The sequence below is a fragment of the Cladophialophora immunda genome (genome assembly GCF_000835495.1).
Source record: "Cladophialophora immunda strain CBS 83496 unplaced genomic scaffold supercont1.7, whole genome shotgun sequence".
Taxonomy (NCBI): domain Eukaryota; kingdom Fungi; phylum Ascomycota; class Eurotiomycetes; order Chaetothyriales; family Herpotrichiellaceae; genus Cladophialophora; species Cladophialophora immunda.
The window spans coordinates 2140576-2168186 of NW_015622547.1; the positions used below are offsets into that span (position 1 = coordinate 2140576).

Here is a 27611-nt window from a genome sequence, read left to right on the forward strand (position 1 = left end):
GCACGCCATTCCGTTCTTTCCCCGTACTTCCCTCCACTTCCCTCCGTCCAACATACCCCACATGGCTGTCTCGTTGGCAATATCAACGGCCATGAAACTCGACCCCATCTTGCCCGTGAACCAGACCAACCACTTCGACGGTATCCTCCCAAGGCAAGCTGTTCTAAGATGAAGTTACCCTGGACTAGACTCATCCGGTTCGTCGCTACCGACGGCCGAGTTCTGCGCGGCGAGCCAGTCTTGCCCAGCGAGGATTTCGACCTGGGCAATGTCACCGAGTCCGACCAGTTGAAGGCCAAAGTCATCGTGGGAGACGACATTTTCGATACGACTGGCAAGACCAAAGTGACGGATGAGATTGTCACGGTGAAGAAACTCCTTGGTCCATTGGCTCGAGAGGAGGTGCCGATTCTGCGATGTGTCGGGCTGAATTATGCAAAGCACAGTACGTTTTGATGTCTCCAACCACCCGACTCTCGATCGGCTCTTGAACGCTCCGCCACGGGGATTCATGCAAGCATTAGTGACTCTGGAGTGCATGCTGACGGCGTGGTCGCTATAGTCAAGGAAGCCGGTCGACAACCTCCACCATTTCCTTTCATTTTCTTCAAGCCGAACACCACAGTCCAGGATCATGATGCTCCGGTGGTAATACCGAAGCTCGCCCAGGACGACCAGGCCGATTACGAGGGAGAACTGGTAAGATCGCTCCGCACTGGCGTTATCGACGGGGCCTCTGTTAACCGTGCTCTCCCCCTTCAGTGTATCGTCATTGGCCGCGATGCCAAAGACGTCCCCGTCGAGCAAGCCTTGGACTACGTAGGTGCCTATACAGCCGGCAACGATGTCTCGTCGCGGAAACTCCAACGAGACCCGGAGCTGGCGGGCAGGGTGCCTCAATGGGGCTTTTCCAAGGGCTTCGACACCTTTGCGCCCCTGGGCCCGTGTCTCGTGGCTCCCGACCTGGTCGGGAACCCCGCGGAGCTGCACTTGAAGACCATCGTCGACGGCGAAACACGACAGAGCGAAAGCGTGTCCGACCTGCTCTTCGATTGCCCCTACATCATCTCCTATCTGAGTCAGGGAACGACCCTGCAGAAGGGGAGCGTCATCATGACGGGAACGCCAGGAGGTCAGTCTCGCGCACGCTGATGCACAGCGGTTTTCCCATCCTCTGCCCGCTCCTCCACAATGCATTCGTTCTGGATCTGCTGACCTAGTCCACGTGGCTGCGCAGGCGTCGGTTCGGGCATGAAGCCTCCGAGATATCTCACCCCGGGCACCAAGATGGAGGTGCAGATATCGAAGATCGGGACACTGCGTAATACCGTAGAGTTCGCCTGAGGGCCACTGTCATGGCGAGTTTGCCTGTATGGAGCAAAAGCCGTTCCACAGAGGCGAGGAAAGCGTACGCTATTAGAACTGCATGCATTAGATATAAGGTCTGACTTGTTGGACGAGCATTGAAATCCGAATATTATAGCTAAGCTGCCTCCATGACGATCGTCTCCCTTTGTACCCCATCCGCACTTACTGTATCTGGGGGCGAAGAACGCCCCTTGTGACGGCCTTTTGTCAAAATATCAACGTTGAGAAAGATGTCCACGATTTTCGCGACGTAGCATATCCCCCATGGCAAAGACCCAGAGCTGGAGGACACGCACTAAGAGGTCCAATCAATAGATAAAGCGCTTCCTCACGCGAGTGGCAAGTAAAGCCCAAGCTCAACCCCTATCGAGCTGTCCTCCTTTGCGAGAACTCGCTACGAGTACTGCGGCGGGCCTGAAGCCTCCTGATGACCTGCATCCTGCATCGTCGGCCTCTGACTAGGGCTCATGCTTTTCCTCATCTTCACACTCTCCAGCCGGATTCTCAACTCCTTCTTCGTCTCTTCGCTGACCCCCTCGACACCCATCGCGGTCTCGATCTCGGCCTGCTCCTGCTCCAACAATCTCCATCGGATGGCTTCTTCCTCCCAGAAAAAGAGCATACCGATCACTTTGCGCTGGGCCGCGACGCTTATGAAAGCCAGCTGATGTGCGAATTTCGGAGTGATTCTTGTGGTGTCGATGCCGAGGGGGGCGTTGGAGTTAATGATGCCGTTCTTGACCAGTTCCTTGTGAATGCGCGCGGATATTTTACCGCTTGCTGATTTGATGGTTTCCGTTAGTACGTGAAGATTCCCTTGTATACCTTCTCCTCCTTGGGTTGCTCTGGTTGATATAGGTGAGCCTTACGAGTTATGCCTGCATTCAATGCGCTTTCGGTGTCCAATGTCATGGGTGACCTTTGCGCGGCCTCTGCCCCTGAAATTTGATGTGTCCACAAGATATCTTTCTCGTTCATGGTGAGATCGGCATCTCGCTCAGGATTGTCGTTTGCGAAGTTGGGGAAGGCATTGGTCATGAATCGATTGAAGGAGAAACCCATCCCGCCTGATGCTTTGCGATACATGGAAAGCCTCGATTGCGCCGCGAGGGATTGCGGCTAGAAATTTGGTTTGGGGGGGGGGGGGGGCAGTTGGCAATCGATACAATTGTGAGGGTGGAAGATAACGTTTGCGCCATCCTTCTTAAGCATTCTAGACCAACGCGCTCATTGTATACAAGGGCCTGGGGATCATGTGGTTCGATTGCTGCGCCACGACGGTAGCGAGCATAGCCCTTTTCTGGGCGTGAACACACAACCATGGGTTCGCTTGTAGAGAGGTACGAGTGGTCGCAATCGGAAGCGAGTCCTGGGAAACTGGTCATTTGCGGTGGGGATTGGATATTGAGGCATGCAGGTGGTTTGTGTACAAGTAGTTGGGTCTCAGGATGGAATTGGAAACCCGAAAGAAGTCAAGGCTGTAGGGCTGCCGTTTCTCAGTAACGTGATCCAACTTCCACTCTGCATCTTTCTTTCACCTTCACGTGCCAGTCTCTTGCCCTTCCATTGCGGCGACGGACGCCCCCGGCATTTATCCCAGTGACCCAATCCTCCAATGCACTCGAACAACTCGACCGTCCTGATGTACCGCGACGACACGAGGAGTCAGCGTTATCTGTTCAATGCCAGAATGTCAAAGATCATCAGATGGCGCTCTTTAAGATGCTTCCACCGTGATGTCAGCTTCCCAATGGAAAAGGAGGAACGCGAGAAAACGAAGAGAAAAAGAAAAGCGAGAGGATGCCGGACCACGCCCGGGCTTCCAAACTCCAATCAGTCTCATCCATCCTGCTGCTCCTCTGCTCTACCTCCACTCAATCCGCGGTAATTTGACGTCACATGCAAGATTCTTGGTCTGAAGATCCCCGTATTCGGCGAGGACAGTCTCAGCGTCGCTTGGCCAAAATGTACAAAGAGGGAAACACCTCACGCGACACCCCACTGCAAAATATCACAGCACAAATCTCCGGCAGTGAGCCAAATATTTCCCTGCACATGCATTCATTGACAATATAGATGTGACTTCTATCTTCTATCCTTTGTATTGACTATTATGTGGACTGACATGCCAGACCTATGACATACCTCACCAGCGACGGCGATCAATGTGGTCCCTAGTGCAATACCAACGGATCGGAAAGCAGGTCGAGCACGAATGGAAAGAGAAGGGACATAAGCAAGATCATGACAGAAAGAGTGCTTTCCGAGATGTTGAGGCTGCCTCTGAACGGAGAATTTTAAGGGGATCCAATGGCGCCCTTGAAGAGGAGTCTTCTGAGGAACGGCCGGGGTCAGAGGGCGGCAGCACCAGCGGCAATGGCAAGATCGTGGTCGATATCACGGGAGACGATGACCCTATCGACCCTCACAACTGGCCGCTCTTCGCACGGTGTAAGAATATCGCTGTCCTGTGTCTCCTTATATTCTCCCAAGGATGGGCAAGCGCTGCAGACTCCATGGCAAACTCGCGGATGAGTCAAGAGTACGGTGTGAGCAAGGTGGCAGCGAATCTCTCTCAAGCCCTGTACCTGCTGGGGATTGGATCCGGATGCCTCTTCTGCGGCCCTCTTTCCGAGACCGTCGGAAGAAACCCGACATACCTGGGAGCGACCGTTTGTTATCTATGCTTTGTGCTGGGTACAGCGTTGACTTCGAACCTGGGTGGACGGATTGTTTGCCGATACTTCGTGGGCGTCTTCGCCAGTGCCACCCTAGGCATCAATGGCGCCAGTGTGAGTGATCAGTTCCGCCCGGTCAAGCGAGCCTTCGCTTTCCCTGTTATTGCATGGGCCAACGTTGCTGGTAGGGAATCCTTCCTGTTCATATGTCTCTTGACTTGTCTGCTAACTCAGATGCAAAGCTCCTATGCTTGCACCAGTCGCGGGTGGATGGCTGGTTCAAGATCGCAACCTCAGTTGGCATTGGACTGACTGGGTCACACTCATCATTTCCGGCTTCGCCTTCATTATTGCTTTCCTCTTCCTTCCCGAGACATACCTACCGGTTCTGCTGGACTGGAAAGCCAGACATCTTCGCCGTGTGTCCGGATCTTCCAGGTACGTGTCTGGACATGCTGAAAAAGCATCGCTTCTCAAACGTTTACGCGAGACTCTCCCAATGCCGGTTGTCTATTTCTCGAGCGAGCCCGTGGTTGCGGTCCTGGGTGGTTACCTAATACTCGTCTATATTCTCATGTTCACTTTCTTATCTGGATTCGACTACATATTCAAAAAGACATACGACCTATCCGATGGGCTGACAGGCTCGTGCTTCGCATCCATCGCTGCCGGATCCACATGCTTTACCCTGTTTGCGCCAGCACTCTTCCACCTCTCACGAGTCCACACAAACTATGTGAGGCAAGCTTGGATCAAGCCTGAGTACAGGCTGTGGCCAGCGATTGTCACGGCACCATTGATGCCCATCTCCTTGTTCTGGCTGGGTTGGACCAATTACTCTAGCATTTCACTGTGGTCGGGGCTTGCGGCTTGTTTTTGCTTTGGCATTGTGGCGACCGCCGTCTATGTGAGCAGCTACGAGTACATTGTCGACAGCTACACAAAACACAGTGCTGTAGCACTTGCCAGCATCACGATGGCGCGGTATCTCATTGCAGGAACGATGGTCATGGCCGCCAGGCCCATGTACACAGGCATAGGGGTGCACTGGACGATGACTCTCCTGGGGTGCATCGGACTGCTCCTGGCACCTGCACCTTTGTTTTTCAGGTGGTATGGGAAGAAGTTGAGGGCAAAAAGCGCCTACGCAGAATCATGAGTCTTCATCTTCAATTTGCTATGCTTAGGAGATGCCGTTATTATGTGATTTTTGGGTGGATATATACGCCAGGTTTGAAGACTTCTGGCTTACAGAGCCGACAATCAAGCGATCTATGATCACTGCCAGTCACAAATTTACGGCGCTACCAAGGATCTATGCAGACGTCAAGTCAGTTGACGCAACAGGGGTTTATAATCAAATTCAGAGTTGTTGTACATTGTTACAAACCAGCACTATCTGATCGATGAGTTTTAGTCGTTGAGTCTTGACTCCATATTAGCACATCGTGATTCTTTCGAGCTGGTGTGTCCCAATCCACGGCCCGTCCTTTGCGTGCATAACCGTTGTAACCTCACACTGTTGGAGTACCTAGTCGTTCCCCCGAGGATTGTGTTGTTACAGAAGTACAGGCTTCTCCGTCCGCCACCGCTGCGACCGACTCCGAGCCCTAACCCGCCTCGCCTCGCCGTTTATCCGCGAGCGCTGTAGAATCTAGGACGAGCCAGTGGCCGATCCGCCCTTGCGACCAGCCTCCGCGGCGCGCTCGCTGCCCTTCTCAAAGGAGCCGCCGGACGCTTGACCACCCTGGGAGGCGATGTCTCGCTGCGAGAAAAGGCGCCAGACGCCACGGTTAGCGGAGGATTGTCTCCCAAAAATCGAGTAAAACTGCATATGTGGCTGTGCCACGGCTTGGACGGCCGCGGATGATAAGGGAAGAGAGGTAAATAACCTAATCTTACCTGCTCGTCGGGATCCATGCCGGCGAAGCCGCTGTTGTGGCTGGCTTGACCGCCCTTGGAGGCGATCTCCTGGACCTCTTCCTTGGGGCGGTTGGCGAAGTTTCCGGGGTTTTGGTTGTCAGTCATCCCTTTTTTGTTGGAGTATTATTGGGGTTTCTTGAGACAGTTCCAAGTATTGGTAAAGGGGGGTCCTTCTGGAGTCTGGCTTTTTGTGGGTGATGGATGCTTGCGAGAATTTTCAAGATGCTCGGGGAGAAGAAGTCGGTCTGCTTTATAGACTTGCTTCATCTGCTGGTTCTCAATCCTGACGTCATGACTTTGGTCTCTTTTCCGTCACTGCTCTATAATGGTCCCTTCGCCCTGATATTGGTGAGGTCTTTGGGGGATCGGGGAGAAGTGACCGTTCTCAACATCATGGTGGAGCTGCGGAGCGCAATTCCGAACCATCGAGAGCATTATGCAGGAGAAGCAGTACTTGTTTTCTCGAGATGGAATATGCCGGCGGGCTCCACGCCCTCCTGTGAAGCCAACATGGAATCCCCTGACGAGTGTTGACGTCAAGAATTCTGCAAGATATCGAAACGAAGGGAAATGGGGTGTCGAAAAGGCTGTGGGAATCGTCGACGTGCCAGATCTCGCTGTCAGTCTTTCCGCTTCTGGTCCAGTCGTCCAATCGGAGAGTTTTTGAACTTGGCAGATGACAATACAGCCAATCACACAAGCCGTTACCCCTGGCACTCCCCAGCCTGGCGCAGGTAAAGGTACCGTGTCCAGGATGTTCCCCCGGACCAGCCCTGTCCGCTGCACCGTGTACCCCTACATACCGACGTATGTCGGATAGGGCAATACTGGGGACTGATGGTGTAAGTCAAACGGTCCTCTAATTAGCGTCTTGAAGTGTCTGTCGGTAAATCTTAGGACGGGACTGAACGAAGCCCCACGAAACACCCTTCCGGATTGTCTCTCCGGCTGAGATCAACTTCATGCTGAGACGCAACTGGACGCCTTGTCCTCTTTGACACCTTGGAACCCAATTCCACCTGGGGAAGAAGTGGACGTGTGAGACCTTCCGCTTCCCCGCATCCATGATCCGGTGTCTGATCGCATAGGTGGCGTGTTCGAAACAGGTACATCCGTGTCTTTACAATACTTGTAGGAAATAGAAGGCGGATGATGATCAGACACCCTGTGACATCATCCCTGCTCCAATTTCACCAGTACGTCAACGACTTCTTCACATGCACCCGGACCTCGCACCGCGACGACCTCGACATAAGTCAGATCGCGTCAGCCAGAGCACGATGGTGACCACTCGGGCGAAGGGTAAGGCGCAAGGCCAAGAGACTGCAGTGGCCGACGGAAAAAAGACGGGTACCAAAAGATCCCGCGACGAGGCTCCCAGGGCGAACCCCACCGAGCCTCAAACAAAACAGCGAAAGACCGGCCAAGTTGGAAAAGGAGACGCAGCTACCGCGAAGGGCGCACTCGCGGACGGTGGGAAAGACCACAAAAAGTCGACCCGGAAATCCAGGGGAGAGCAGAAGAAGCGCACCGGGGCCCACGGCCAGAAAATCGAGAAACTTCTCCAGCACTTTGGCGGGCTTCCTCTTTCCGACACGGACCTGGAACACCCGGACAAGGCAACTCCCGATACCATATTGGCACTGCTTTTGAATGCTATACTCTCTTCGACTCGAGTCTCACATCGCATTGCAGCGAAAACCACCGCTCTCGTCATCAAGGCAGGGTATCACAACCTGGATGTCTTGAAGAAAAGTAGCTGGGAGGAGAGGACCGAGGTGCTCACCGAGGGCGGATACACACATTATCGGTAAGTTGGTACAATCGTCGCTCAGCCTTTTGCATTGACTCGGAAAATCCAATCTGAATGGTCGCGAGCAGAGAGAAGACAGCGACTTTCATGGGACAGCTGGCCGAGTTAGTGGAGGAGAAGTACGGTAAGCTTGAGGCATCATAAACCCCGTTCAGACTCCCTGTGTACAACCTTTGTGCTGTCCTGACTGATGCTCACGCAGAGGGCGATCTCAACACAATCTTGAAAACCACGTCCGAAGACCGGAGCAAGATCCGAGCAGAGCTCCAGAAGATCAAGGGGATCGGGGATGTCGGGATCGACATCTTCTTCACCACTGCGCAGCATGTGTGGACTTGCCTCGCTCCCTGGGTCGACCCGAGGAGTCTGAAGACAGCCGAGCACATTGGTCTCGGCAACGATGTGCAGGCCCTATGGGAGGAGGTGGACCAGAAGCCCGAGCTGATGTGTCGGGTGGCATGTGCTCTGATGGATGTGAGGCTGGAGAAGAAGGAGTCGGAATGGACCTGAGGTTGAGGGAGAGCGCAAATGCCTGTCAGGCTGGCGTAGTAAGTCTCAAGATATCTCGACCGAGCCCTCCACTCCTCACCAACGCAAGTTCGCCCATAGTGTCTCGGTGTATGTTCTAGGATATGTAACTTCGGTAGTCCAAGAGAATTGACGTATCATGCCCATTGTCGTCCGGAACGAGGCGTCGCGCCGCTTCGGCGCTCTTTGCGTCCCTCGTAAGGATATTCTATGGAATCCTATGCAACCCAGCATGGTGGAACTTGCCGTGTTCTGGTCGTGACCATTGGCTTTTTGCTCCATCGTCGTAGCAGCAATCACGGTGCCATGCATCCCGTCGTCGGTCGATCCATTGTACGAGTTGATGGCGCGAACGGGGTGATAAGGTACCGAGTCTGGCGCTGAGGCTCGGCTTGCGGGCGGGTCTGGGGAGGGATTAGGTACCTAGGTATGTACGAAAGTCCTTTGCTTGCCCAACGTTACACTGTCGACAGGTGGGACTCGCATAGATAATCTCTCACTCAACCGTTGGCTTTGCACAGCTCAAAAGGCCTAATCGAGAGAAACGGGCGGCTTGAGGTGGTCAAGCCAGTGCCAGGAATCATGGGCGACAAGACTTTCCACTATGAGCAGCGACAGCTGGAGAATGATCTCGTCGCTCTCGTGCCATTCGAGGTATGTACGCACATCTACGCTACGGAAAAGCAATATCAAAGCCATTTGCTTGAACGGGGGAGCCTGACTCGGCAGCAGCCCAGTGTCCATACAACACCTTTCGTTGAGATGATCAAGACCTACCCGGAAATGTTTACGTACATTCCCTTCCCAGTCATAAACAACGAGGAGGACTTCATGAGAGAGGCCTACGAGGCTATACGCTCCTCGCCGGCAGACTGTCTGTTCGCAGTCATGGACAAGGCCGCCACTCCTGGAGCGGGGGATACGAGCGCGAAGTTCGCCGGCGTGGTGTCCTTGTTTGCCACGAACCCGGTCAATGCGGTCACTGAAGTCGGCGTCATGATCTTCCCAGCCTTCCAGCGCACCCACGTGGCGACGAACGCGATAGGCCTCCTCCTCTTTTGGACGCTCGATCCGCCCTCCGCCGGCGGTCTGGGCCTGCGACGCGTTGTATGGCAAACCCACGCGGGGAACGCGGTATCTCGAAAGACTGCTTCGCGGATCGGGTTCGAGTTCGAAGGCATCGCGAGGTGGGATCGTGTGTTCCCGCACGGCAAAGTTGCACTCTCCGCGGAAGCTCTTCGAACAAGAAATGGTACGCAAGAGGAACAGCCGGGAAGGCACACCGCTGTCTATTCAATCGTATGGGATGAGTGGGAGGACAAGAGACCTAAAATCGCAGCGCTGATGGAACGGAAACAGTGAGGTTCAGATAGATTGCCTCGAGTGCGGTCATGTAGGTCAAATCCTCGAGGGCACTCTCGAAGTCCACAAATGCCCTAGAATGAGACGACTCGAACCGCCCTTCAGCTTCGAATCTTGACCTCGTCGTCGCAGATGGGGGGCAGCCAGGTGCGGCAGGTGGGCCGAATTCTTAACATCAATGCTTGGCCAGCCCAAACCAAACTGCTCATCAATGTATCAACTTCCCCAGGCATAAGACGAACATCTCCCTCTGAATTCCTGATCTGATCGGAAGGCCTTCAAAACGTCCAGATTCCTGGTTATACACCCGCTCCGTGCTCAACAGCACGTTCATCTAAGCATTTGACGGCTTCCAATCGTCCGATACATAACTCTGCCAGGTCTGCGCCTTAGCTATAGGGGTGTCCGTTTAGTTTGTGTCTACGTTTGTCTATCTCTTCTAGAAATGTTTATAGAGAACGCAGTTTAACCGCCTCGTTGGCTTTGGCAAGGAGCTCCGAAGATGAACAAGCAGGTTACGAGTACTGCAAGCGCAGTCCAGCATGAGGGTCTGAGACAAATTGACAAATTTTGCCGATTCTCATCCAGGCTGCACTCTTCAGCTCCCACCCAGTTTGCATCCTGACCAGTTTTCTCTGACAAGGATCGCGGTCGACCGGGCATTTCTCGCTAACCTGCCTTAGCCCTACCAGGCCTGGCGCCCTTATCCAAGGCATTGCGGCATCTGCCATTTATTGTCCAATCTTGGAGAAATACTATTCGGACCGCTTGAAAATTTTCAATTGCACCGTACGATCTGTGAAACCGAGCCTGACCTATGTTGAAGTTGTGACTCCGAATCATGGGGACTCTTGGTCGGCAAAGATACCTTTATCAAGTTCACAGCATCGGTAGCCTGCGTCCGGTTCAGCCTCACCTACAAAGGAGATTTATGTACAGGCTGACCTCCACCGTTATTTCACTATGCGGACGTGTTGATGCATTGTACCTGTCTCACACCTGCATCGCCTTGCTGTGCAACCTGGGTCCGGAACCGCATTTGAGGCTGGGACTTTCATGGAGGATCGTCCCAGCCTGGTGAGCGAAGAAGAATGCCTCCGTCTACTTACTCTATGCTCTCTCCTAGATCAGCGACTGATATCTCGTGCATACATTGCTTCTGTCAATTATTTCCCTGGCGCACGTCGTATTCTCCTGCTGCAGCGACGAAAAAAATCTGCATGAGGCCGGCTATACCTCCCTCTTACTTTACGTGCGTAGAATGTGAAGCGAAATTCGAAGCAGCTGGCATCGTCTTCTGTGCTGGGTGCAATTATTATCAATGTCTGACTTGTTGGGACAAGCTTACCGCCCACAAGAAAGGCATCCTGAGTCCTTCTGGCTTCCCACATGACAAAACCGACCCGTCAATGGTAGCCGCTCTCCAAGCGTGCCTGCGCGAGCCAGAAAACGAGGAGGAGCAGAATTTGAAACATGTTGAGGACGAGGAGACAACTTGGTTCGGTCTCGACAGAGAGGATACGGATGACTCGATCTTGGCCGAATACGGGAGATATGCAACGATAATGTTGGAGACTGCACAACTGGCTGGGCAACAACGGTTCCCTCAGCTGGTGTCATTCATGGGCGTGACAAGTTGTTCATCCACTCGCTGCGATCCTATGCTGTGCTAACAAGCGTTAGATGCCGGAAAGAGCACGTTGATTAAATTACTTCTGGATCTCAAATCCTCAGACAATTCAGGGGAAGGCGCAGAGGTTGCCTCACCCATCATCGGTCGGAGCGAGTCTGACACTCCAACGTCAGCAGATGTTCACCTGTACGCAGATTCTGAGCTGTGTACCAGTGAGCGGCCTCTTCTGTATGCCGACTGCGAAGGCTTCGATGGTGGAGAGGCACTTCCAATCGCCCAGCTCGCCGTAGATGAAGGAGGCCGGCGCCTGGAAGGAACTTCGACAGGTCCCAGGACCAGCGGTCATGTACATCGCCTGACGAAGAAACTGACAGCAAGTTTCAAAAGAAGGCTTAAATGGGCTGTCAAAGATACATCTGGTGAGGGACATCGAGATCCCACCAGCCGCCGCGGTTTTGCTGTCTCGGAAATGTATCCCAAGATCTTGTATGCGTTTTCCGATGTCATTGTTTTTGTGCTTAACAATCCGAAGTGAGTTCCCTCTGGGGCCTGAAGGGGTGAAATGCTTACTCGAAGGACAGAACGCTGGAGGCAGTGGTTGAGCAAATGTTGACCTGGGCACATGGGTTATACGAAGGGACAATCAATCGTCCCAGTCAACCTCGCATGATAATAGCCCTCAATAAATCCGACAACTCGACCCCTGCCGACCAATGGAGTCCTGAAAATGCCACAGCGAAGCTACTGAATTCCGCGCAAGCACAAATTGGGAAGAACGCTACATTTCAACGTTACCTGAAGTATTGGAATGCTAGGGACGAGTACTATCACATTGCTACGATGCAGGATTTATTGAGACGCTACTATGCGAGCGTGGATGTGATCCGATTGCCGCACAAGGGACGATACGAGCTACTCAACAAGCAGCGCATACTCCTGCAGGAGCTGATCACAAGAGCCTGTCAAGCATCGTACGATGATAAATTGAGGCGTCAAATGCTGCTGAACGCTGATGAACTCGGCCTTTACCTCGACCTTGCCCTGACGCATTTCTCAGAGAGCCTGGAGGAACCCTTTGACTTTGTGAAGGCTTCGCTCAAACATCGCCCGACTCCAGCAACTTTGTCGGAATATATTACGACGCTTGCGATTGAAGTAGAAGAACAATGCAAATACCACGACCAGCCGAAGCCTCTCTTCGAGAAGCTCACACCATTCATCGCTTCATGCTTAATGCTCGACGCTGCACGTCAAGGACGTATTGGTGGGTCTGCATACCAGGTGCTGAACGTTACAAGTTACTAATGTCTTGTCTTTCAGGCCTTCCGAACGTGTGGTTCGGCAAGATCACGGATCAGGAGCCTCGCCACAAGGACACCAAATCATACGCGCAGGCCTGTCACGATGCGATCGAAGAATACTGCGACCTGCGGCTTCCGTGTCACGCCGAATACCCTTTACCCTCTCGAGATCGTTCATGCGTCTTGTCGAGAAAGAGCCATGCGGGCTACCACCGTCGCAAGGGTAAAGCAGCAGCGATGCAACAAAACGATTGGCAGGGTGTCTGGGAGAATAAGTTTGATTGCAAGGATTTTAAATGGGACCAACAAGTCTTGAAGAGACTGGAGAATTCAGACAATTCTTCAAGACCCGAAACCTTTTTAAGTGAGGTGATCAAGAAACATACAAAGGCTCTTCCGATGTTTTACGACCAAGTAGGAGGATCGGAAAGATACATCATCCGTTCCATTTGCTTGGGGTGTCTGAGCCATGCACCCGAATTCGTCCTGAAGTGTGACCATGTGTTGTGTCGGAACTGTGTCAGGGATTTCGGGAGTGTTCAAAAGGACAGACATGTCTCTCTGCGCAGTTGTCCCCTAGGCCATGAGTTTGAAAAGGGAGAAGAACAGCGGCTCCCAGAACTGAGTCCACCTTTCAGTGGGATGAGTGTCTTGGTCCTCGATGGGTGCGCATTTCTCATCATCTTATTCCTCGTTTTCTTACTGACCAATGTCGCAGGGGTGGAGTACGCGGGATAGTCGAGTGTGCGATCCTAGAAGCAATCGAGGAATTGATCGGAGTACCTGCCTTTTACTTCTTCGACCTCGTGGTCGGTACAAGGTAGGTTTTATCTTGTCCTGGAGTTCTGCTCTAATCTTTGCCAAGTACGGGAGGCATCATGGCGCTTGCCCTTGGGCACAATATGTGGAGTGCTAGAAAGTGCACCGAGAACTTCCTAAAGTTTGTGAAGAAGGCTTTCACACCCCGCCCAGGTCACGACGTGAAATACTTCAAATACTTGCAGCTCGCTTGGTCCCACAGCATATACAGGACCGGAGGTCTGGAAACGGCGCTGAAAGAATCGTTCGGCCCAGAGAACATTCTGTTTGACCAGCGAGAACAATGTCAACTCCAGCACATGCCTAAAGTGGCTGTTGTTTCGAAAATGAAATCCAGCGGAACATATCTTTTTGCAAACTACAATGCACGACCACATCCAGACAAGAAATACCAGAGGTGGCGACCTCAATCCAAAGATGACGAGTGTCTCACCTGGGAAGCGTAGGTCGAACACGATTTATGCCTATAAAGATTTCATGCTAACTCCTGTGAGCGCGAGATGTACGTCGGCGGCACCAGGTTACTTCAAGCCTTATGCTTTCAGTGGCAGGCCACGAGAACTGTGGCTCGACGGTTGTCTATTTCACAATAACCCCGTCGAAATAGCTCTTGAAGAATGGAAACTGCTGGCGGAGCATTGTGGAGACAAGCCGCTCATAGACTCGATGTTGTCCCTCGGAACCGGCCGCGTGAGAGACGACTGCATACCGCAAGAAGAAGATGGCGCTCAAAAAGACGAATCTTTCCTCAAGTTCCTCTACAACACAGTAGAGAACCAAGTGAAACTAAGTTTGGGAACCGATACGCGATGGGATCAGACGAAGTCGCAACAAACGGTTGGCCTACGACCGCGAATGCATCGAATCAATCCGGACCTAGGGTTTGCACCGCCAAAGATGGACGACGTGGCTCGTGTGGACGAGATGTACAATGCAGTAAAACGCCACAGCACCCAAGGTCCAATGCGCGATCAGATCGTCGAGGTCGCATGCATTCTAGTCGCACACATGTTCTTCTTCCAGAAGACGAAAGACGCTTCACGCCCTCCAGGGTCCCATCTCACCGCCTTGTCAGGCACCATTGCCTGCCGGATCAGGGACACGGATCCGAAGTTGGACGATCTGGGAAACTTCATCAAAAAATACTCACATGACCCCGAAGCCGCGGTCTTTCGCGTGCGCATATTCCACGAGTCGACCGATGCACCGCGCGGGAAGTCTACTGACTCGATAGTGCGCATACCATTTGCCACTTCCGTGCCGGCCAGCCAACATGAACGCTGGGGCTTTCAATTCCCTGAGCAAACAATCATGGTGGAGAATGATAGTACTCTGATCAATATTGAACTCAACCTCGAAAACGCTCGTTGGGAGTCGGCCTGGTGCAGCATCAGCGGATTCCCCAGGCAGTTGATGAAGGCTGACTACGGAAATTCAGTGAGGGTGTGAGGAAAGGAGCGGCGGTCAGTCAGTCGACTGAAAGGATTTGCAGATCTGAACCTGTGCTACAGGCTTGTTGGCCGGCGAACAAAAAAGATGAGTTCATGAGGATGAGGGAGTTGCTTTGGAGTTTCCGGTTAATGATTATGCTCCTTCATTTCATACATCGTCATAGAAATGGATAATCCATGGCACAGTATGCTAGCACTTTCTCTTTCGTACGACATCGTTTTCAAATAATCATTGTTTCCGCCACAGACGACAAGATTGCGACCCGAGCACTTCCCGCCGACTAGCTGGTCGCCATCTTTGATCTCGAAACCAGGTGTCTTTTTCTTTTCGCACAGGGCAAATACGAGACACCCACAACGACACCATTCGTCGAACAACCATGGATGGTGAATAGAGTCTAAAAGCGGCGAATGTAGGGTGAGGGTCGAGGTGCGCTCGAGTGCTATATATCTGATTTATAGACCGTGAGGTTCCGCCACTCTTAATGCCTCTCAATACCGCTAGTCCTGATTAGGCTGCCTGTCATTTCAACAACGATTTGCCTGGCTTTTGGACGCCAAGACGAGGGCCCCCACTCTCTTCCACTTCTGGCTTCCACTGCAGACTTTGAACGTTCTATTCGTACTTGGTTCCCGGGAGGTCACAGTGCCGGGTGTGTCCAGAACACAGACAGTCTGGCAGATGAACGTCCATGTCTTTCTCCTTCGGCTTCAGCGGTGATGATATCGAGGACGACGGAGAGTCCCAAGAGCACGAGGCCCTCGCCAGCAAGATCTCCGAGTATACGTTATCCGAGCCAGGAAAGTCTCCTCCGCATGCTACCATCCAGCCACAGAGCCATTCGCTGGCAGAATTGGTAAGTTCTCTCTGGTCTGCGAGATGTGGATTCTAGTATGGCCTCCCTTTGCCAAAAAAAAAGGACCAAGCTGCCTTTCTCCATGAACAAGACCAAGACAAAGTCTCATGACCATCGAATCTTCCCAGTTAGCATCATTGCCATCCCAGATATCGTACAGCAAGCTGCATATACCCCAGTCGACGGACCATGGCTTCCACGACACCAAAACCAACGACAACGGCGCCGAGACCACGCTCTTCCGGCGCTCGGTGTTTGACATCCGCGCCCAGCTCATGACCGAAGCGAACCCCTCCGCCGAAGAAGAGGATGTCGCCAAAACGCTCCTCTCGGGCCTGGAAAGCGGCGACCTCTCGTCAGGCATCTACGAAGGAGGCTTCAAGACGTGGGAATGCGCGCTTGACCTAGCCTCCCTCGTCGGCTCGGACCCAGACCTCTTCGATCGCGACCGCACCCCCTCGGCTCTGGAGGAGGATTGGGAGGTCGTCGAACTCGGCGCGGGAAGCGCCGTGCCAAGTTTGGCGCTCATGCAAAAGTTCCTCGAGCGGAGGAAAAGTCACCACCCGGCGCGCGGTGGCGGGAGCCTGAGGTTGACGTTGTGCGACTACAACGCCGACGTGCTCCGACTGGCCACCGCGCCCAACGCGCTCCTCAACTACCTCTTTGCTTCGGGGAAACTGGCCCCGTCTCTCGACGAGGGTGGCCGGGACGGAGACCTCGACCTCGAAGAACTGGGAGGCGAGCCCTTTGTGAACCGCACCATCCAGGACATGGCCTCCGATCGCATATCGATCGATTTCATATCGGGGGGATGGGGCCCGGAATTCCTCGACCTCATCAACCCATCGTCACCGCGAGGATCAGGAGGGACAGGCCAGCAACACCGGCCCGCAACGAACCTGCTGATCCTCGCTTCCGAAACAATCTACTCGCCATCCTCGATCAGGGCATTCTCGGAAACCGTCCGCGCCCTCTTGTCTCCCCACTCCCGTCGTCCCGAGACCCGAACGGGGCTGGCGAAGGCACTCCCGCCCAAAGCCTGGGTCGCTGCAAAGAGAGTCTACTTCGGCGTTGGGGGCGGAGTGGACGAGTTCGTCAGGGAGATGGACGCGCTTGGTGGGAGCACGCGGGTTGTCATGGAAATCAAGGATGCGGGAGTGGGAAGGGTCGTGTTGGAGGTCACACCCCCAGCTCCTCCAGATACTACTTCTGTTTCATAGGGGGAGAAGCAATAGCAAGCAAATGGAAGGCCGAGAGTGGACAGCGAACAATAATACCACATCAATGGAAAAGGCAGTTAAGAGGCCTGTCGAGCCAGAATGAACACACCCCTAGTTGCTATGGGAATTGGCCTTGCGCCTCCGTCTTGATTGCGCCGCTAATACAACTATGTGGCCGTCTCAATTTGGATGCAAACGACTGACTAACTCAATGCCGGGAGACTTAAATTACAGGTACCTAACTTTTAGGCAAGAATGAACAACCGCCACCATCTCCGCGACCTCATTCTTCCCTAGCTGCCTCCACCAAGCTCGGTCCAACCCTTGGCCCTTCACTGCTGGCGACTGCGCATACTTGGAGGCACGTACCTTCCTGGCCCCCCCGACGCAGGCTTTCTCTGTGCTGCTTCGTCACCACTGCCCTGTGCTGGAGAACCCGCCCCTTCTCTTGACAAGCTGCGGCCTCCATCCCTCATGTGCATCGGCACATAACGTCCGCCTTGTGCGCCGTTAGCGGGAGACGCGGACGCATTGCGCGCAGGTGGATGATGGTCGCGAGCAGGCGGGTGGTGATAGTCACGAGCAGGTGGATGATCTGGCCCAGATCGAGCAGATCCGCTTTCACGAAGATGTGGAGGAACATATCCACCTTGGCGACGGGCTGGTGGTTCTTGAACTGAAGGCGCAGCCTGAGACGGAGCGGAAGCCTCTGCAGGAACCGGTCCAGGACCACCAGGGATGGAAGCTTCTTTTGCGGCTTGTCGTTCGCGCCAGCCGCCGCCGGCTTTACCGGCCAGTTGAAGACGAGGTGCGGTTCGTGGGCCTTCTTGGGACTCGGTCCGGGCTTCCATGGGAGGGGCTTCTCTCGGTCCTCCGCGAGAGAACGGCGCCGGCGCCGGCACCGGCGCTCCTTGTTCGGCTTTTCGAGCCGCTCTCCTCGCTGCAGCTTCTTCCTCACGTTGCATCTGTTTTCTCGCGGCTTCTTCGCGTTCGAGTCGAGCGGCCTCCGCCTGAGCTCGTCGCTCGGCGGCAACTCGTTTCTTTTCTTCCTCGGCCTTCGCTTTCTCCTCGTCCTCGCGCTGTCTACGCTCTTCCTCCTCGCGAATGCGACGCTCTTCGGCTTCTTGGGCTGCACGCTGTCTGGCCTTCTCCTCGTGGTAAGCCTTGATCCGTTTGCGCTTCTCTTCCTCAAACTCCCGCTCGGCTCGCTTACGAAGCCTCTCAAACTCAGCAGCACGACGCTCCGTGATTTGGCCCTTGAAGGTGTCATACTCTTTGACGAGTCTGCTGAGACGATGCTTCAGAGCCAGACCTTCCTTATGCTTTTCCTGTGCTTCCTTCAGCATGAGCTCTTTGTTTTGCTCGTAGATCTTCATGTCTTCCTCCCGCTGCTTTTCATAATCCGACTGTTGGTACTTGAGCTCCTCCCGGCGGAATGCACGCTCGAGATGATCGAGACGCTTGGCCGTGATGCGGATGCGTTCGTCCTTTTCTTTCTTGTCTTTCTCGAGTTGTGACAACTTGAGATAACGGATTTGGTTCGAATCCAGTTCGTCAATGTTCACGTCTTGGAGATCGATCTTCATGCCACTTTGCAGTTCGGCTAGCTGTTTTTCTATTTCCTGACGTCGAATGCGGGCTTGCTCATCCTTCACACGCTTGAGCTCACGAGCTCTTGTCTCATCGCGCAGGCGCTGAGATTCAGCCTCTGCCTGCTGTTGAGCACGAATGCGACGACGAGTTTCTTCCTCTCTCTGTCTCTTCTGGAAAGCCTCTGAAGCCGCTTCCTTTTTCTTCTCGATGACGACACGCCTCTCGAGAGTCTCCTGGTGCTCTTGTTCGGCTCCAGCCTCAGCGCGAGCAAGAGCGGTTTCTCTCGCCGCCAAACGAGCCTGGTTGTACGATGGGTCGACATACATGCATGTCACATGCAAAGTCTTTGCCAGTCTTGTAAGCTGCGATCGAGCAATCTCGGCTGGAGTATTCTGAAGTCTTTGGACTGAACCAACTTCGCTCTCTGCCGATCCTGCCGCGCTGCCCGGATGGAGAGCCTTCGCAGAGGAGAAGACATCGGAGTCGAAGGCCAAGATACCAGAAATATGGTCAAGTCTGATGGACAGATCGCCCTTTTTGCAACCATTCATGATGAACTTCTCGATCATTGCGGGAGTCACCTCAAATGGCGCAGGGAACTGAGCGAGCCGCGTCACAAAACTCAACTCCACTGATTCGTAGACTTGTGAGAGTTGCTGGAAGAGGCGGGTAAGGATGACTTGCTGGAGAGGAAGAACATATTTCTCCATTTCGGGATCAGCTCCGATCTGAGCCAGAATAGGCGAGATCTTCTTGCAAATCGAGAGAGGATGGAAATCGACCTCAAGGATATTGTAGAGGTCCCGAATCTCCGGTCGAACACGCTTGAGCAAGCCCTTGCTGAGTGCGTCCTTGAAGAGTCCTGCCCTTGTTGGCGCAAATGGCATGCTGAGAAGGTTGGTCAAGCGATTGTTCTTGTTCTTCCGTGCCTCATCCACATCGACCAACGCACCTCGCGAACGAGACGTGCTGATAACGGGAATAGCCAACGCAGAAAGCAGTACAAAGGAGGCGGCCTTGGTCAAAGAATCCTCCGTGACAGCTGGGTTATCGCGCTTTGGAGACTGGCCAGATGCGATGGCAGCTGCGGACTGTCGGAGTAGGTTGTAGTACTTGTTCCACGCTGCTGCATGGAACAAAAAGTTGTCACTGACAAGAAAGATCTTGGTGAGCTTCTCGTAATAATTGGCCATCATGACATTCTTCGCCGGTCGCTTGGAAAGTGTAAGAAGCATATGGATATCTTCGACGCTGCGGAAAGCCTCCTGCCATAATTCAAGCTCATCTGCCACATTCAACTGTCGAAAACGTGTTTCGAGATGACGCTGTAGAGTGTCGGGTTCATTTAAATTGATGGCGTGCATTTGGGAGGAGTATTTGGCAGCATTCTGCACATGGTTTCGTAGGAGTTCACACAGCCGACGGAATTCAGTCTTTCGCGTATACTTGAGACAGAAATCGAAGGCTTGATGAGCAGTGCTCTGATACATAACCTCCAGACGAGCATTGTTCTTCAGGATCTCCAAGACTGTGCGATACGTCTCCCAGAGGAACTTGAGCCATGGCGTAACAATTGCTCGATCCGTTCGATCTTTGGATTGTTCACCGGAGACAGTAGCGAGGAGGATGGTTTCCGGAGTTTCGGTGGCCTCGAGGTCTTCGACATTGAGGGCTGTGGCACTCGCCGCCGACTCAAGCGACGATTGAACCTGGTCAGCCTTGGCTTGAGCCTCCTGAACTTTTTGTTCGGCGAGCTCAATGAATTTTTTCAAGACCAACTGCGACCCGTCAGCACGTGTTAACAGAAAGCGCTGTGTGTCTAAACTATCATACCTCGATCGTTCCCACGTTCGTGTTTTGTGCAATGTTCTTGTACTGGTACAGTCCATCTTTTGCGGATTTGCCCTTTCTTAGATCGACACACAACTCGACGAAAAGGAGCATAACCGGCTCCAAGGAGGAGATGGGGCTATTCCGGGAACGTTTGGAGGTGACATGTTCATGGAGGACGTTGAGAGCCGCTTGGGTTTGGTCGACGGCAATGAGCTCTTGCGCTCGCTGAAAGCGTCTGTCAGTCATTTGTGCGCGGCAGGATGGACGTGAAGGGATTTTCGCCTTACTCTGAGCACATTCTCAGGCCTGATATGGGGTGGTGGAGGCATCTTGAGGGTCGGCTGCTTGAGTCACAAGAGAGATGGGAAGAGATGACCAAATGAATGATATCTCTCAAGACTCTCTCCAGATGGCCGATGAGTCTGTCCTAGAGATGAACTTGTGACTGTGACTGATTGCCGACAGGATCCTTAGTGACGATGGGCAAAAGTGTTCGAAATCACACTGCCCTGTGTTGTGCAGCTTGGCACTGAATCTGCCGGACCAATGTTTCTCCGGCGACACGTGCCAGGGTATAAAATGCACTCCAATGCGTCACCGTATTTTCTCCATCACGTGAACCCAAACCTCCAAACAAACGCACTTCGCAAACTGCACATTTGCATCACCGAACTTATCACGCTTACCCCAAAACAAGATGGCTCCTCTTCTTTCGGAAGGTAGTAGTTTGAGTTCCCCCCTGCTAATCAATCCCTATTAATTCCACCCTATTTGCAGAGCACAAAGAAGTTATCCATCGAGGCCTTCATCCTACCCAGCTTCGCCTCGATCGCGCAAGCACCGAATCTAGCCACTTGCAATTCAAAGAGATCCGTGCCATCGACAACTTGCAGGCACAGTGGGAAGAACACTACGACAAAGTCTACGCCCCCCAAGAAGCAAAGGAGAAGCAAGTCGCAGAGGAGAAGGTAGCAGAGCCAGAAGCCCCACGCCCAACCGTCCGTCGCGCAACTCCCATTCCCGCCCTTCGTCGAGTCACTCAAAATCTCCCTGTCAAGAACCACACCGCAATCCCTGCCGGCTATTTCGACCGCCCTGCACTTGCCAACGAGTTCGACGTCACCTGCGTCCTCGACTACCACGCCTTCCTCTTCGACCGCTACGAATACTTTTCTTGCAAGAATCCAATATGCCAGCTGCATATGCGGTGCGGGATGGGGGTGATGCCAAGTCCAAAAAACAAAGCATGGCAGATCTTAAACTTAGGCGGCTTCAAGAACTGAACTCGCGTCTCAAGGAAGATCTCGACAGACCTCGTGTCAAGGTCGCTGAAGCATCTATGAGGTACGTTGCACAAGCAGCTCTGCGTGGTTCAAACAACGCGATCTGTCCACTGACCATCTTTACCACGCAGCCTGATCAACTACTGCAACCAAACACGAGACTACATGGTGCCTTCAGTCTGGGGACAGGTGGACAGGAAAGAAGATCCATACAATCCACAGAGTGGAGGTAGTGAAGGTTGTTGTATCGTCATGTAATCAAAGTTCTGTTGAAGCTGTTCGGATTGGGTCACAAAAGGACACAATGGAGCACTCAAAGAGGGGTGTGGTATGATATTGATCGAGTCAAAAAGCATTCGGCGCAGAAAGGCGTTCACACAATTGTCAGAGTCACGCAACATTGCAACAGGTTTTCATGCCAACCATCAATCAACGGGAGAGGTAGCAGGGGGTATTGATGTACGTTGCGCTCCGCCTTGTACTTGGTCACCTATTCAGCTTCTCTTCATCCTGTCGAGACTTCGGCAATGATTTCTCTTGTGAGGATATGTAGGAGGCTACCTGAATGCATTCCAATTCCAATTGATTTCCCATAACCACGTTTGGGCCATAGTGTCTATCCTCGGTACCGCACCTCCAAGAGCCTGTTTCTTGCCCGTTGAATCGACCACGCTCAATCCGTCCCTCAGTCACTTTCCAACTCCCCGTGACTGATATTTCGGGCGACCATGGCTTCCTGCAGCACGGCTCAATGCTCACGTCCATGGAAACCCGTGGCCATCCAAGCCCAATGTGGGTGTGCAAGATTGGGAAATTTCCCGCCTACACTGGGATCCCTTGCCCCTAGCAGCAGGGCACACCGCCGCGCCCAAACAACGTGCGCAAGGATAACCCCTTACTTCGGAGGTACAGGCGACCTTCCCTTTTCTTCTTCGCTTAGAGACCACGTCCCGATAACGAGTCAGTAAGAGCCAACAACACGCATGTCCCGCAGGCACTAGGGTCGGAGGCCTTTTTGACTAAAAAGGGCCGCGCACCTTGCAACCGAGTTACTGGGAATTGGGTGCGTATCGGGTGAAAGGGCGAGGGGTGTTCCGGTTGGGCTTAGATGCCTAGGTACCTAGGCAGTAGGTCAGCAAGCATTCGAGGGCACTGAAAGCCTGCGGCCCTGAACGGTGCCCCCCTGACGGCCCCTTGTTGGCCCCTAATTGTACGTGACAAACGGAGCCACCCTCGGTACTCCGTCAACAGTTGCTGGGGAATTCCCCGAACAATACGGGGTATCTACGAGAGGTACGTTAGGCAGGTAAGCAGGCAATGATGATCCTCTTCTGCTCCATACATTGACTGCCATCAGTGTCAGCTCCGCCTATTACGTCGCTCAGTGGGTTTTCCTCTGGATGTCAAACGTCCTGCCATCTCAACGAAGCCGGCATCAACCATCCCCGTACTGCGACTTTTCTTTGCACACGAGCTACCCACCATTTATACTCCGACCTCGTACTTCGCCCAGTTTCCTGCAGGTGGCTTTGAAACTACTCTCAAATTCCTATCTCCTGCAGAAACCTGACCTCTGGCCCCTGATCTCTGCATAGACTCCATCCGCTTGAAACACGGTCAAGAATCCCGCTGCAGGTCCCGCTACGCTTCCCACCACCAAGAAAACATGGCAAGCGAGACTTCCTCAGTGGTGAAAGTGCCCCGTATCGCGATCGCATTCTGCACGCAGTGTAAATGGAACTTGAGGGCTGCTTATGTGAGTGTATCAACGTTGGCTTGGTGATGTAACTCTCGACGTGCCGTTGAAATGGGACTTTCTACAACAAGACTTTTCTAAGCTTTGCTTCATGCGTACTGACAGTTTTCACGTAGTATGCTCAAGAGTTGCTCCAGACGTTCGGCACTAGCATCGGGGAAATTGCTTTGATTCCATCCACTGGGGGACTGTTCACAGTCACAGTCACAACAACCCATGCCGACAAAACTTCTTTGAATGGAACTACTGCATCGGCAGGGTCAACGGAGCCATTAATGCAAGCGACCGAGACAGTGGTGTGGGACCGCAAGACCGAAGGCGGCTTTCCAGAGACCAAAGAACTGAAGAACCGAGTTCGAAATATTATCGAGCCCGGTAGAGATCTGGGCCATATTGATCGGAGCTTGAAAAAAGGGAGCTCCCAGCAAGCCCAAGCAGCAGAGGCCGGCAAACTTGAGCCTAAGCCAGACGCCAATGTCAACCCGGACCAACAAGGGACGAAGGAAGAATGTGAAGACTGCAAGTAATATACCAGGCATGAGGGCCTCGAGGCGCATCGCACGCGGTTGCAAGCTCCTGCCTCTTCAGAAGCCTGACTTCATGGATTCGTCTATCGCCGTCAAACCTTCGACTGGGCACCTTTCGAATTTCAAAGACCTTGAACCAGTGGCTAAAACGCATGAGCTGATCCACCCAGGACGCATAATGAGGTAGTTCAGACACTACTCTTTCTATTTGCGTTGTGGATCTAAATGGATGTGCTTGGAAAATCAGTGCATTGCTGCAACACTACCGCTCCGCCGACTGGCAAGATAGCCCCTGGCCCCTTTCCCTTTCATGTGGGTTGTCCTCCTTTTCAGATCGATATGTCCCAAAGCGAAGTTAAGCGACTTGCCTGGCAGACAGGCAACTTCAGCTGGTCTTTCGAATAGCGGTGAGAAATATTTTATGTGATGTACTGGAACATTGGGAATTCCGCTGTTCGCAATCTGTGTGACAGACTACATCGGGAATGGGACAAAGAATGGTAAAGGGAAAGAGACGCTCATTCGAGCGGTACAATCACTGACTGATTGGAGCCTTATAGTTCTGTTTCTCCTAACCGCTGTTGAGCTGCACCAGACAGTTGAATCATATTGTCCAGGGCGGAGACGGATTCCTTCGCCAGCCGATGGCCTGTGAAGGGCAAAATTGAGGCTATCGCGACTCGAGGACTACGGCGACGAAAATGTTCTCTGCATTCACCCGCCACTCACTCATCAACCAGATTCACAGTCCTCTGGGCACATGGAGGTGTCTTGTCCACGTAGGATTCTTCTTCTCTGAGAATCGGCAGGTCGATACTGATGTCAGTTACGGGTGCGTTGTGCTCCAGCCGTTTTGATGCTGCGGCAGTTTCTCTTCGTTTACTGAAGCACGGCTCTTTAGTACGAGAAGACAATTTACGAAGTTACGGTCATCAATCCGTGTTATGATGTGTTTTGTTGTTCATTCATACTATTTTTGCACTTGTACCGATCCACAGTTTATTACCTGACTTCCAGAAAATATCAACGCGCACAGAAACGAAACACATTCCCCCTTCTTTACCATCAAGACGGCGGCAACTTCGTCCCATCCTCGCCAAAGTCCTTGGGAAACTCTGGGCCCCAGACGGACACTGGGCCAGCAACCTCCCTCCTGGTGGGAGAATCTTCATTGATGACATCGCCGTCGGCGTAGTGCTCGATCTTGAACCCGCTGGTGTCCTGCCAGTAGTCGAAGATCTGGCTGCCCAGGATGTGCCGGCCGACGCCCCAGACGTTCTTCCACTTGTTCTTAGCCAGCCACTGGTGGCCGAGCAGCTGGGTGTCGAAGTCCGACACCTCGTACGAGCTGTGGTGGATGTACGTCTCCTTGACCTCGGGGGGCGCGCGCTGCATGAACATGATGTGGTGGTCGACCCATTCCGGTCCGAGGTCGAGGTGCATGAAGGTCAGCACGTCGATGTTGGAGAACTGCGGGTGCCACAGGATGTCGCTGTGCACGAAGTTGAAGTTGGCCGTGTAGAAGTCGAGTTCCTGGTCGAACTCCTTGCACACGTAGCCAAAGTGGCCCAGCTTGTGGACGAGGGCCGGCCCCTCGTGGTACCGCTGGAACTGGCCGAGCCGCTTCTTCTCGAACGGCGTGTTGAACGGGCCCTGCGAGTCGTGCGTCGCCGTGGGTTCGCCCTGGTTTGCGTCGAGGGCGCGCTCCTGCTGGCCGTACACGACGTGCATGAACGTGCCGTTCGGCCGCGCGATGGTGACAAGCCGGCCGCCACCGGGGGCGCCGTCAAGAGTCTTGACCGTCGCCCCGGGCAGTTTTACGGCCTTGTCAAACTCGGTCTCGTCCCGGGCGACAAACGCCGGGCCCATGAACTTGGGTTGCCCCGACTTGGACTTGGTCGCCACATAGATGTACGGGTCTCGGCCATAGCCACGGAAGTAAATGGTATCCCTGTCCCTCTTCTCCTCGACGAACCCAAAGTCCTTTGCGAACTTGGCGAACTTGGTCAGGTCCGGGTGCTCAAAGTAGACGTGGCCCAGGCGGACCAGTTGGACCTTGGACGGGTCGTTCTTCACCTCGGCGATGGGCATGTTTGGGGTGACGCGCTCACGGAGGAATTGAGGAAGGTAGGACAGTACGTCAAGGGCGTTGACCATTCTTTTGCCTTGGGCTGGTTTGAGAGGTCTGTTTTACCAGGAGAGGTGTGGAAAGCGTAGGGCGTGTGGACTGATGAGTGCCTCAAAAGGCTTCTTCGCCCTCAATATCTATCATTCTTTCTCGCCATATATGCCATGGTTTCGCCCTCCCCAGCTGACGTATCTGCTCACATTGCTCGGCATCATGGTTAGGCGGTCGGGCGAGAGGACAATGCCGTGCCCTGGGCCCCGATGTGCCTCTTGGTGCGTCGGTACGGCAGATTCTGGAAAGACGGGGAGGCAAGTTGTGTGTCGGTCCCGCCTCAGCCCCGCATTGGGATTCGTTTTGACTTGGACGGTGGAATAAGCCTCCCCAGAGACTGCCGGAGAGGAATTCTAGCGAACGACGACAGCTCTCATCGTCGAAGTCGGAGTGATATTCAACCGCGACAACAAGTGGTTGATCGCGTGAACGACCATTGCCCAACAGCCTCGGCAGAAGCCATCATATCACATTGCAACACTCCAAGTTCCCTCCGCAAGGCTGACAAAATACGGGGCATCTCGACCACACCTACACACATACACTGCAGCGAAGCTTGCGAGATGTGACACTTCCAGAGTCTGAACAACACCAAAATACGTCTTGTCTATGTTGTAGGCATACATTCAGCTAACTCGTGGATCTCATCTATCTCGAATTTCCACTCTGAGTGCCTCAATCCCGGCAAATCCAAACCAGCATGTCTCTATACCATCGGGCTTCCTTCTCACAAGAACCTGCTCAGCGAATGATAGATCATCGAGAACAGAACGCGTATGAATGTCAGCCTGCAGACACACCAAGCAGGGGGGCCGGCTGATCAGCAATCCGTCTCGACAAGCAGCTGCAACCTCGGAGGGCGGGAGTTTCGTGGTTCATCTCACATTGACTCACAATACGGCTTGCTTTCCCTCTGGGAAGAGGATCTTGTTCCTCAGCACTCCGATTCCGGTGATTTGGATGTCTACCACGTCGTCGTGGCTCAAGAACCGTCTCGGGGCTTTGAACGCACCGACACCCGCGGGGGTTCCGGTCATGACTGCTGTGTATGCTGGAATGGTGGTACCTGCAGTTCGGAGGTGGTTAGTTCGCTGCGCTGTATATTTCTCGGAAGGGATAGTGTTGGTTCGAAACAGATACGGATTTCGCTTCCTTCCCGATGGCTGGGTGGACACTCACTCTGGCTCATGAAGCTCAAAACCTGTGCAGGCGAGAACACCATGTCCTTCTTGACATCCGCGTCCTGCATGACCTCGCCATTGACCTTGGTGACAATCTTCACCTCCGGACTCTGCTGGAAGATGTCGGGACTGATGAGAACGGGACCGATGGGCGCAAACTTGTCAAACGCCTTTGCGTAGAAAAATTGCCCTCCGTTCTGCGCGGGCAGTTGAAACACCCGGCACGAGAGATCGTTGCCAATGGTGTAGCCGAGAATGTAGGATTCTGCTTCTTTGGGAGACACGTCGCGGCATTCTTTGGACGTG

General features: G+C 53.4%; 8 protein-coding genes across 8 annotated transcripts; 6 read left to right on the forward strand and 2 right to left on the reverse strand.

Moving 5' to 3' along the window:
- Positions 1-97: 97 nt before the first annotated feature.
- Positions 98-1493, forward strand: PV07_11491 (uncharacterized protein). Its single transcript, XM_016398934.1, has 4 exons — positions 98-445; positions 563-699; positions 763-1132; positions 1238-1493. The coding sequence occupies exons 1-4, from the start codon at positions 169-171 to the stop codon at positions 1342-1344; spliced, it is 891 nt and encodes a 296-aa protein (XP_016243496.1). The 5' UTR covers positions 98-168; the 3' UTR covers positions 1345-1493.
- PV07_11492 (uncharacterized protein) lies at positions 1424-2511 on the reverse strand. The gene is made up of 2 exons (XM_016398935.1): positions 2238-2511; positions 1424-2148 (listed from the first exon to the last, which is right to left on the reverse strand). Exons 1-2 carry the CDS (start codon positions 2452-2454, stop codon positions 1763-1765), a joined length of 603 nt encoding a protein of 200 aa, XP_016243497.1. The 5' UTR covers positions 2455-2511; the 3' UTR covers positions 1424-1762.
- A 404-nt stretch (positions 2512-2915) lies between these two features.
- PV07_11493 (uncharacterized protein) lies at positions 2916-5442 on the forward strand. Its single transcript, XM_016398936.1, has 2 exons — positions 2916-4230; positions 4289-5442. Exons 1-2 carry the CDS (start codon positions 3534-3536, stop codon positions 5203-5205), a joined length of 1614 nt encoding a protein of 537 aa, XP_016243498.1. The 5' UTR covers positions 2916-3533; the 3' UTR covers positions 5206-5442.
- A 3343-nt stretch (positions 5443-8785) lies between these two features.
- PV07_11494 (uncharacterized protein) lies at positions 8786-9832 on the forward strand. Its single transcript, XM_016398937.1, has 2 exons — positions 8786-8964; positions 9043-9832. Exons 1-2 carry the CDS (start codon positions 8893-8895, stop codon positions 9670-9672), a joined length of 702 nt encoding a protein of 233 aa, XP_016243499.1. The 5' UTR covers positions 8786-8892; the 3' UTR covers positions 9673-9832.
- A 5678-nt stretch (positions 9833-15510) lies between these two features.
- PV07_11495 (uncharacterized protein) lies at positions 15511-17077 on the forward strand. The gene is made up of 2 exons (XM_016398938.1): positions 15511-15733; positions 15862-17077. The coding sequence occupies exons 1-2, from the start codon at positions 15569-15571 to the stop codon at positions 16951-16953; spliced, it is 1257 nt and encodes a 418-aa protein (XP_016243500.1). The 5' UTR covers positions 15511-15568; the 3' UTR covers positions 16954-17077.
- PV07_11496 (eukaryotic translation initiation factor 3 subunit A) lies at positions 17016-20857 on the reverse strand. Its single transcript, XM_016398939.1, has 3 exons — positions 20667-20857; positions 20380-20604; positions 17016-20324 (listed from the first exon to the last, which is right to left on the reverse strand). Exons 1-3 carry the CDS (start codon positions 20706-20708, stop codon positions 17286-17288), a joined length of 3306 nt encoding a protein of 1101 aa, XP_016243501.1. The 5' UTR covers positions 20709-20857; the 3' UTR covers positions 17016-17285.
- A 219-nt stretch (positions 20858-21076) lies between these two features.
- PV07_11497 (uncharacterized protein) lies at positions 21077-22484 on the forward strand (the record flags this gene model as incomplete). Its single annotated transcript, XM_016398940.1, has 3 exons — positions 21077-21098; positions 21157-21723; positions 21794-22484. 2 exons carry the CDS (start codon positions 21077-21079, stop codon positions 21660-21662), a joined length of 528 nt encoding a protein of 175 aa, XP_016243502.1. The 3' UTR covers positions 21663-21723; positions 21794-22484.
- Positions 22485-23020: 536 nt separating this feature from the next.
- PV07_11498 (uncharacterized protein) lies at positions 23021-24070 on the forward strand. Its single transcript, XM_016398941.1, has 2 exons — positions 23021-23418; positions 23535-24070. The coding sequence occupies exons 1-2, from the start codon at positions 23329-23331 to the stop codon at positions 23943-23945; spliced, it is 501 nt and encodes a 166-aa protein (XP_016243503.1). The 5' UTR covers positions 23021-23328; the 3' UTR covers positions 23946-24070.
- The last annotated feature ends 3541 nt before the right edge of the window (positions 24071-27611 follow it).

Coding starts and splice junctions, on each gene's coding strand:
- PV07_11495 (XM_016398938.1), top strand. CDS start 15,569: ATGTCTTTCTCCTTCGGCTTCAGCGGTGATGATATCGAGGACGACGGA. Junction 15,734..15,861: donor GCCATTCGCTGGCAGAATTG/GTAAGTTCTCTC, acceptor GAATCTTCCCAG/TTAGCATCATTGCCATCCCA.
- PV07_11494 (XM_016398937.1), top strand. CDS start 8,893: ATGGGCGACAAGACTTTCCACTATGAGCAGCGACAGCTGGAGAATGAT. Junction 8,965..9,042: donor TCGCTCTCGTGCCATTCGAG/GTATGTACGCAC, acceptor ACTCGGCAGCAG/CCCAGTGTCCATACAACACC.
- PV07_11493 (XM_016398936.1), top strand. CDS start 3,534: ATGTGGTCCCTAGTGCAATACCAACGGATCGGAAAGCAGGTCGAGCAC. Junction 4,231..4,288: donor TGCATGGGCCAACGTTGCTG/GTAGGGAATCCT, acceptor TCAGATGCAAAG/CTCCTATGCTTGCACCAGTC.
- PV07_11498 (XM_016398941.1), top strand. CDS start 23,329: ATGGCAAGCGAGACTTCCTCAGTGGTGAAAGTGCCCCGTATCGCGATC. Junction 23,419..23,534: donor GGAACTTGAGGGCTGCTTAT/GTGAGTGTATCA, acceptor GTTTTCACGTAG/TATGCTCAAGAGTTGCTCCA.
- PV07_11496 (XM_016398939.1), bottom strand. CDS start 20,708: ATGCCTCCACCACCCCATATCAGGCCTGAGAATGTGCTCAGA. Junction 20,605..20,666: donor GGCCTGAGAATGTGCTCAGA/GTAAGGCGAAAA, acceptor AGACGCTTTCAG/CGAGCGCAAGAGCTCATTGC. Junction 20,325..20,379: donor CGAACGTGGGAACGATCGAG/GTATGATAGTTT, acceptor GACGGGTCGCAG/TTGGTCTTGAAAAAATTCAT.
- PV07_11491 (XM_016398934.1), top strand. CDS start 169: ATGAAGTTACCCTGGACTAGACTCATCCGGTTCGTCGCTACCGACGGC. Junction 700..762: donor CCGATTACGAGGGAGAACTG/GTAAGATCGCTC, acceptor CTCCCCCTTCAG/TGTATCGTCATTGGCCGCGA. Junction 1,133..1,237: donor CATGACGGGAACGCCAGGAG/GTCAGTCTCGCG, acceptor GTGGCTGCGCAG/GCGTCGGTTCGGGCATGAAG.
- PV07_11492 (XM_016398935.1), bottom strand. CDS start 2,454: ATGTATCGCAAAGCATCAGGCGGGATGGGTTTCTCCTTCAATCGATTC. Junction 2,149..2,237: donor ATTGAATGCAGGCATAACTC/GTAAGGCTCACC, acceptor CCATCAAATCAG/CAAGCGGTAAAATATCCGCG.